The sequence below is a fragment of the Tenrec ecaudatus genome, chromosome 9, assembly GCF_050624435.1.
Source record: "Tenrec ecaudatus isolate mTenEca1 chromosome 9, mTenEca1.hap1, whole genome shotgun sequence".
In the NCBI taxonomy this organism is placed as follows: Eukaryota; Metazoa; Chordata; class Mammalia; order Afrosoricida; family Tenrecidae; genus Tenrec; species Tenrec ecaudatus.
Genome location: NC_134538.1, coordinates 133726733 through 133736732, shown reverse-complemented (window position 1 = coordinate 133736732; position 10000 = coordinate 133726733). Strand labels below are relative to the sequence as shown.

General features: G+C 37.3%; 1 protein-coding gene across 7 annotated transcripts in view; it reads right to left on the bottom strand.

The window, feature by feature from the left end:
* FOXP2 (forkhead box P2) overlaps positions 1–3170 on the bottom strand; it is a 281533-nt gene extending 278363 nt beyond the window's left edge. For all 7 annotated transcript variants that reach the window (XM_075557682.1, XM_075557683.1, XM_075557678.1 and 4 more), the window contains exon 1: positions 2999–3170. In XM_075557682.1, the coding sequence (XP_075413797.1) occupies positions 2999–3166 (168 nt within the window). In that variant the 5' untranslated portion in view covers positions 3167–3170. The remainder of the gene's footprint in view (positions 1–2998) is intronic.
* Between the last annotated feature and the right edge of the window lie 6830 nt (positions 3171–10000).

Sequence of the window (10000 nt, the reverse complement as noted above, 5' to 3'; positions counted from 1 at the left end):
ATTCAGAAAGATGATCTGACTTAATGAATGCTCGAAATGCAAGCTCGACTCTACTCTGTAAAGCAATCAAGTTTTTAGCAACTATTTTGACCTTAGTGACATAAACAATTAATTCTGCAAACCTAATATCAAAATAAAATTCTACATCTAATGCAGAATAATTTCTCAAAGTAGTTAATCTAAAACAACATTTGAAATAGGCTCCCTCCATACATTATACATTCTAGTATTTAGTACTAATTTTAGAAGATTAGGAAAAAAATAAAGGCAAGAGTAATTCATAGGTAGTTTTTTTTTGCTACTAATTTTTCAGTGAATATAAAACAGCAAAGCTAATAACAAAGACAAGGCTACCACAAACCTCTCCATTAAATTAGATGTTTGAAATATTTCAGTATCAATGAATTGAACATAGGGAAAACCTACTAGTTATAGTTTATCAATCTCTTTACCCTGCCAATTCATGTATCATCGAGTATTAGACAGGATGTATTCTGAAGCATACACTGCTCCTCCTAAAACAGCAACTGAAACTATTCACCTTTAAAAGACTAGAAAAAGTCATGGTAATGGAAATAAACATACTGTTCTCCAAAAGGTCTAGTGTCTGCCAGAAGTTAATGACATACAATTTTATGCTGTTTACATCATTCATTACCGCACAAGTTATCAATAACCATAATCGGTATACTACATTAATTATAATTCCATTCATTATCTTATATGAAGAACTCTTACATTATCATAACACCATCTAAAGACAAATTTGTAATATTATCTCCTGGTCTACCTATGAATTAGTTGAAGTATTTCTCCTCTTTTTAATTTCCAGTTTCTATGAAACATATGGACCATGTGAGACTTAAAAGCACTAAATTCAATGGTGTATATAAGGACACCAATCCTTTATGAGCTTACAGGCCTCTCCTTACCTACATTCAGAGCTGGACAACACACTAACAATAATAACTGTCTCCCTAGGTGACTGCAGCTAACACACAACCCAGGGTGTGGAACAGGCATGTTCTTGAAAGGAAGTTATAGTCTCATGTCTTATGGGGACGTCTAGTGTAATCACGGCGTGGAGCATCCTCACAGAGGACAAGAGAGACAAGCAATCCTGGAGGGAAGTTTTCGGGTCAACTGACAGGCATAGCTTTTTGTATACTCTTAGTAACTGTGGGCATGAACCAATTGTGTCGACCACAGTACACTTCAGACGCAGGCTAGAAGCACACCTTGTGGACTACATCATAAAATGCCTCCGGAGTTCTAACCATGAGCATAGCTAGGGTTTCTTTCTGTTTTCTGTTGATTTAAGATCTAATCAGAACTTTGAAGAGAAAGAAAACAACTTCCCAACACAGCCCTTTCAGACTGTAACTGCTGGACTAAACCATTCTTTTTCACTCGTTCTTACTTTCCTGTGTCCATGTGGTCGACTGACGTCTCAAACAAAATAGAGGCTGGTTATCAGGGCTAGGCACTGTAACTCAGGGCAATCCATGGGGATATTACAGCACCCTACTGCTGTGAGTTTCTTATCAATAACATTACAGGGGAAAAGAACTATCCAGGAGAATGTCTTTACTTTAAGTAATTTATAACATATGTAAATCTGGAGACTTGGATGACATTTAATTTTTATGATAGTAAAAACAAAACAAAACTTCCTAATAATAATCGTTTATGAAAACAAATATAATTTATAATAAAAGGTGCACCTGTTCTCAGTATTAGCTCTAGCACTTTAAAAAGATCATTCTTAAAACAATGCCCGATGATTAAGATATTATTCAGCCCATATCCTTTGAAAGATAACTTTTAAAAACCTGTTATTAGAAATAATGCTTTATTACATGATACTCTAGTGTGGTCATCTACTCTAACTTTTGAGATGCAGTGTTCCCTAGAAACTACCTTACAATGTCAATGCTACATCCCTTCAGTTAAAACGTTCTTTCAGTGTAATCTATTATATTTTCACTTAAAGTTATTGGAGGTTTGGGTTTGTTTGTCTGCTTGCTTGCTTTTCAATGACAATCAGTCTGAATGTCATCCAGAGTTTTAAGTAAATACCCTTCATGTTAACAAATAATCTTTGCAAAGAGATATAGCCATTCTGGCCTCAAAACAAAATAGTTTGAAAGTTTCCTGCTTGCTACCTGTCACTGTATCCTCAGACCTGAGTCTGTGAAGACCACAGTGACCATTCTTTGGCTGGAAAGAAGATGCCATTGACAAACAAAATCGGGAAAAAATGGATCTGTCATCTCCGAAGAATAATGGGCTACTTAACAGGGCTCCTATTATCAGGCAGTTGCGAACATTTCTAGATTTCAAAACAGAACAATCACATTTTATGAGATGCCAGGAGTAGACAAAAAGGGCATTTTAATGTTATCAAAATATGTAACATTGAAATGTGTAGGAGCCAGTTTCCAAGAAAAGCAATGCAGTAGCAATGCAGTTGACCAGAGTGTTTCCACGATTCCCATTCTCTCAGCAAATTCCCACTAATTCGGAGCCAATGTTTGCGACCATCAGAAACAGCGCCGGGGTTGGGAAAAGTCCTCGTGGTCCTTTTCACCTGAGCTCAGACTTGGAAGAAAATTCCTTGTATAAGCAAGTATCAAGTAATGTGGCCCTCTGGTGGAAAACCAAGCACCACGTTCTGCAGCAAAATGTTAGCTAGTTAACTACAAGCCAGGAAAGATTTCTTCCAAAGCTCTCCCCAACCGTCAGAAAAACCACCCTGTGAACTTAATTAGCCCCTCACACACGTGCAGGGCGCTCTGGTGCTGGTATGACGTAACGAAATCGAAAAGCCCATCTCCACTCGAACTTCAATCCTGTCCCCCAGAACAACAGTACATTCACAGCATCCTTTCGCTCAATACAACACAGCCTCGTGCTCAATATGCAAGGAGTACATTTCCCAAAGTCAAGACTAAAGGCGGGTTTGTTGGAAGCAAGCACTGAGGGAAAGCAAACTCACCTGCTGTTGCTGCAGATGCAGCAGTTCCGCTGTGCTCACTTCAGAGCTGGCATCGCCACTTGATCTCCCATCTCTGCTGCCAGCATCTAATTGGCTGCTTAGAGCGCTCATTCCATTTTGATTCATTGAACTGTTGCTTATTGTCTCTGTCGCAGATTCCTGCATCATGACTTAATACCTAAAAGTGATTAAGAAGTATCAATTAACACACGTTACACCTTCACACTTCCATTATCAAGATGTCCCTCTCTGCCAATTACAGAGACAGCGTCTTTAGAAGGGCTGGGGGTGGGGGGACCCTCAAAGAGTCATTAACCGAGGAAAGCAATATAGATTCAGCTTTCATCCAGATACTAATCACTGAAATTATGGTTTCTATAAGCAATTTTTGTGGGAATTACATTTAACAGCCAACGTAACATAGCATGCATACAGCATGATCAATAGCATTTATGAACGGCCCCATCATAAAGTCTACCTATCAACCCAGTTTAAATGAAGGCAGGGTTGTACACCCCGTTCTGTGTTTCCTATTATCTACCTTTGACAACCTTGGATGACTCTACAGCCTTATTTAAAATATTCACTGTCTTGATTCTGTCAGAGTGTTACAGCACATCTTATGCAAAGCTGTTGTTTAATGATGCGCAGCTAATCATACAAAATTAAAATTTTGTAAGAGTGTTACAAATCATATGGTATCAACCAATGATAAATAGTATAATGGGTCTCTCTCTCTCTCTCTGCCTCTCTTTCTCTTTCTCTCTTTTTGTGTGTGTGTGTGTGTGTGTGTGTGAGACTAAATAAAATTTTGCCTTGGAGGCATTTTAAGAAAAAGCTCCTGCTGCAAACACATCAGATATTGCCTATTTTTTTAATCAAACAGCTCATATTCATTTATTTTTCTGACATTTAAAACATTTAATACTGTCCTTCCTGGGAAGTAATTAAGCTTATGCATGAGCAGCAATCAAACTGTTCACTTGAAGATGACTTAAAACTCAATTTTAACATAGGCAAATAAATGAAAGATATAAAATTAATTTTCCAGGCATGTATTAGATATGAAAGCTGGAAATAAAATCTATCAAGAATATCACTAATGATTGTGCTAAAAACAGCATAAATTATGCATATTACCTTCTCTACAGTAATAAATGTTTTATCATTTTCACTGCATAAATATACTGTACTTTCAGGATAGCAATGAGATGTCCTGCCAAGATCAGTAGAAATCTTTGCAGTAAATAAGGAACCGATGTGCTCTTACAAACCAGAATCTCACAGAACATCTAGAATCTGTGGCTTAGAATACCATTTTTAGTTCTGAAAGACATGGGACTTCTATGCCGCATCCTAATAGAGATGCACTTCTCTGTTTCACTTAGATGGGCAGAATTTCTGAAACATCCTGACTGAGCTGTGATTTTTAACAGTAATGCTGCAGAGACAGTGTACTTAGCCTAAAGTTCTTTTTTTAAAAAAAGGATGTTAAATTTATCAGTCAAGAAAATTTTTATTTCAATTAATTTTTTACTATACAACTTCCTATTTTCAATGAGGTGATATGTGAAAACTTTATTTTCATCTAAGTTTTTCAAAAGCATTTATTTTGAGGGAAACGGAAGTTGTGTATCTGTTCATGCCAGAGCCATGGTCTCCCCCAGCAGCCTTGCAGAATGTGATGGTACCGGACACGCACATGCGGGGGCACACACACACGTGCACACACGTGCACACACGTGCACACACGTGCACACAGACACACTTCTGATGGACACACTTCTAATGATATAATCATTCAAGGGAATCACTACAAATAAATATTTTTAACAGGTATTTTCAAAAAATCTTGGATCATTAGATCATTTTTATAACTCTGAAAAGTCAATTAAATAACCCCCCTGCTGATTCATAAAAGAACCTCAGAAGCTGGACGAGGAAAGCAAGTTAGACTAACAAAAGCACATGTAAAAGTTACATGTGGCTGATAAAAATAACCACAAGATAGAGAATAAGCATTATCATACAGGCTTCCTGATGGTAACAACCTTTGAACCAAATGTGCTTATAAATGAATAGTTTTTGTTAAACATCTTACAATTACAAAGTAAAAATCATGCAAAATGAAATTTGATACACAGCGATGGGCATTATAAGAAGGAAACAAAGCTAATAGTCTTTTCTGAGATAAGGCAGCTAATAAGTATTTAAATTAGTCATAAATTTTACATGCACAATGTTTAAAATATTCAGAGAATAGCTCTGATTGCCTTTACTAGTTATACAAAAATTACAATTTGGGTCCTCTCCAACCATAGAAACAGACATACATAAGTTATACATATTGTATTGCATTTTACTTGTGAAAGTACATCTGGAGTGTGTGTGTGTGTGTGTGTGTCTATTTTATCACAAAGATCTGATTGAAATATATTTTATGCCTGGTAGGGTTTTATTAGACAAAAAAATAAATTAAAAAAATTCATTTTCAAATGCAATAGACTGCTACAGTATTTAATGCTAGCCTTTTATAGTTAATGTCACCACCAACTGCATGGATTAAAAAATTACATGTGTGCTACTGTGTTATAATCAAGGCTGTAAAATGATTAAGAATAATCAACAGCACAGATATCTGCGTCTAAATCTTTATTACAGTTATGAAGACCTATATAACTTCCAGTTCCTATTAACCGAAGGATTTTTACGATCCCTTGTGGAATTTTTTACTTTATAAAGCCCTAGAGTACAAATTGTGGTGTAGAATTTAAGTTCAATCATCTAAGAGTTAGTAAAAGCCATGCTTCAGAAAAACAGTAACAGGGAAATACTTTTGTTCTACAAAACAGGAACATAGGACCGAAAATGGATAGGCACAGAAAGGCCAAGTATGTAATTTGTTGGTTTCAGCATGCAGTTCACTTTGCAAAAGGAAGCTTGCTCTCACTGCAGAGAAAACATGTCTTCAGGAATAATGTAGATGTTTCCTGGAAGTATTTACTGTTTCGTCTGGCGACACCTCCACATTAGTCTCCCACTAAAGGAAACATTTTTATACACTGTGAGGTGCTGTTTACCTTTTGAAAGTAGATTTTAAACCATTGTAAGCTCAGGTGTGATTTTTCAAAATGAATATACTTGTGCTCCCAAACATATTGAACTAAATTACTCAGTCCTCAGTATCCCACCACAAACATTTTATAAAAAATCAGTGAGAACAGGTCCCAGATCATTAAGGGAAGCGGCGGTTTGGGAATTGCCATTTGGTTTATAGTGCACTGAGCTGCAAGCAAAACTCGCAAGTCTCCATGAAACACAACTTTGGAGCTACGGAGGGAAGAGCCCTGGTAATCGAGGGCCACAGCTGAGCTGTTCTCGCCTGCATTAAGTTTTCTTTTCTGTCCTTTTCCTTTCTTTCCTGAAAGCAAGTCACTGTAGAGATACTTATTCTCTACACCACTTCCCTTTTGAAACATTAAACCCACAGTGGAACTGACTGCACAAGATTGCATTTTCTCTTCCTAAACAACTTGAATTGAAAGGTTACTTAGTGTAACAATATTTACTTGCAGAATTGTGTTGTTACCAAGGGTATAATGGATGGTGGCTATGCAGGTTTACGCAAGAATGAGTGAAGCATGAGGCATTAGCCATGTGTTTGACATGTTTCAAATTGCTATAATCCAGCATTAAACACACCCAGCAATTCATGCCATTTCTTGCAGCCATAATCTTGAATAAAGCGTGCACAACCACTTATTATATAAATTAGTATATGACTCCCTGTTATAGTCACAACAGTGCTTTTGTGTTTATTTTGCATCAAGATGTGGTCTTTTATTTGTACAAATAGCAGGATATAAAGACATAGCTCAATTAGGCCTCCTTACTTTATGATAGGGTAGTGCTGACTGCTAGGCTTGTTGGTTTTAGTTTCCCCCCTTCGAGTTACAGGTTCCACTGGTATAAATTGTACCATGTGAGACAGTTACTTGCCAGAGCAGTAACGGGAACTAGCACATGCCCCATTCGATTTCACCCCAGTCCTCCAAAGTTTGAAACTCCACCGGGACAAGTCCAGTTAACTGCGGTATCTCAACCACCACCAGGGACACTATGGGTCCTTATTGCTCTTTCGACTCCATTCCTCTGCTTTCACACTCATACTCACACTCGCGCATTCTCATCTGTCCGACTTCTCTTCCTCCACCACTGCAGATACATATACACATATGTGCATGTGTGTGTACACACGCACGCGTGCATGCACAAAACGAGGTAACAAGGGAGAATACTATTGCTTCCTTATCAACATACACTCCATTTTACAGTTATGGTGTTGTAGTATTAAATTTCACATTTGGATCTTAATCATTCAATCGGACTACATGAGAAAACCCAGCGTCGTCAGAAAACTAAAGCCAAATGACATGTAATTTTTTTTCTTTAATCCTTGTTTCTGTGAACATTTCTTAAAATTATTTATAGTGAGAGGAAAAGAGCTTAGACTTCCAATATCCTTCCAGTATCTTTAACCAAATATATATTCTGAAATATAAAGGTCTTGAATGCAATAATTTTGAAAGTTAAAATATCCCATTGAAAAACATAAATGTTCCCTTAAAGAATGATTTTTCAATTGTCACTTTTATATAATATCGATTATTTCTATGTGGATTCACACACAAGGAAGGGTCGAGAATCGGGAAGACCTATACATTTTTTATGTGAAACCACACACATTAATCTCGAAATTTCAGCTAAATTCTGATTTGGAAAACTTGACTGTGATGTAAAAGTTTTGAAAGAAACTAGCATTTAAATAATGATAACGTTTGTGCTCTGGTGGAATTAATTCATCATGGGCACCATGCACAGTGCATTTGAAATCTAGCGCTGCTTTGCTAAAAGTCTTTAATGCTAAGATTGCCTAATAAATCAAAATGCCAAATATGAAGGACATAGTTGAATGTGTAAGAACAAAAATTGAACAATCACATGAATATTTTTAATTTTGTTTAAACTAAAGTAGGGTGTTTAAACTGAAGATGATTCAGGGAAGAATTCTGTTATTATCCAAGTGATGTAACTGTATCCTAAAACGTGATATTCTGATCTAAAACAAAGGAAAATTAACTTGTTTCTAGAGGGATTAAAGAATCAGTGTTGCTTTTCACCTAGTTTACACACAAACTGACAAGCTGTTTACAGACAAGTTAAGACTACATTCCTGGGACAAAAGAGCCTTACTTTATAAAAACTCCTGCTTTTATTTTTAAAGGTTATGTAAAATATGCAGAGATAGAGTATGTCTCACCAATATAATATTTTTATAATGGTGGTGCCCATCTTTTGATGCTCAGCAATGGGAAACAAGCTGAGGAGCAGGAGACTAAACCAAATGAAAATCCTACCTTCTAATTCAACCAGCTCTTAGCTAATTTAGCAATGCAGAAGAGTATGTGTTTTGTTACATGATTGAATATAACCTGAGATTTAAAACACAAATAGCCAAATAAAAATTCCATTAGGAAAATAGTACAAAGTGATAAAACTAAGTGTTTAACCTCTCTGTTGTTTCTGTTCAATAAAATGTAATGGTAAATATGAAAGAACAGGAGCTATTTCAATGAATTGTACTCTAAGATTATGATTCTACATCTATAGGTTAATAATCCCCAAGCATAATTTGGAAGGATTTGATATTATTGATGATACTAGTTGAACTAATTCTTTCAAATATATTTTAAAAGGATATTTGTACATTCGATTTTATATCCTTGCTGTATAGTTTCACATATTCATGATGACTCCATAGGGTATTGATTTTTCAAGTACATGCAAACGTATATCAAGTTTTACTTTACAAAGTACAAGCTAGATGGTAAAGATTCTTTACCTGCCCACGGATATTACTGCCAGGCGAATTCGTTAATTCTTTAACATTGTTTACAGCAGTCTGTCATAGTACCAATATTTCTCTTCTAAAACAAGGGGAAAGGCTTAGGGGAAATTTTATTTCATCTTGTTCTCGACAAACTCTGACAAATTGAGTTGGTATGAATTTACAATACCCAAATGTGTGGTGTGTGTGTGTGTGTGTGTGTGTATTTACAGTGTGTTGAATCACCTAACCATGTATCTTACATGTGTGCGAGGAGGGCTGACAAATTATAGAATGCTGCCAAGGGGTCCTTCGAGTTTAGGAGGCACCCAAAGCAAGCCAGGATATTGCCATTCTGCCTTTCTTATCCTTGCCTAAGGAAAAGGAGAAAATCTTTCATTTCTACAGACCAAAAATATTTTTTAATATCTACTAGAGAATCTAATAGCAAAAAAAAAAGTCTGAAAGCAACAAGAAGTGATTAGGGCTCTGAGCACACAAAATGACCTGCATAGCAGCCAAAGCCTCCCGCTTTTTGATTTAAAAAGCTTAGTGACTGAGTTGTGCGAGCTTGCAAGTTCCCAGGTAGTGCTTCCATTGACAATTCCCAAAGCCCGGGCTGCTTGCCATCGCCAGTCCCTGTCCCCTGGCTAATGAGGGCGCTGAGTGTGACTTGTCTTGTGATGGCATTTTCACCTTTTCTGCCACGTATCTTTCCTTAACCCTACAGCTTCCTTTGCTTCAGTCTACAGTCTCCTGCCCAGAGCAGCTCCCTGGGATCTCTTGCTGTTTCCCCTGAGCTCAGGGAAGCATTCCCACAGACGAGCATTCCCTTGCCCTGGCAGCAGTTTTTCCTTCCAGAAGATCTTCTGGGTGCCAAATGTCCCTTTCAAATTACCCCCACCTCTTGCCTTCTCATTGGAAGACCCAGCATAGGCGGTGCGCTCAGAGAAATCTCTTCCACCCGCCTCACCTTGGTGTCGGGAGTCCAGCCTGAGCCTAGCAGGTGGGTGCCATGGCTAGGCAAGCATTTCAAGGTAACCACAGGATCGTGTGAAACAATGTCAAGATCTGGCGAGGAAACAGCTTTTGTTCTCGCTTTGTGTGTGTGTGTG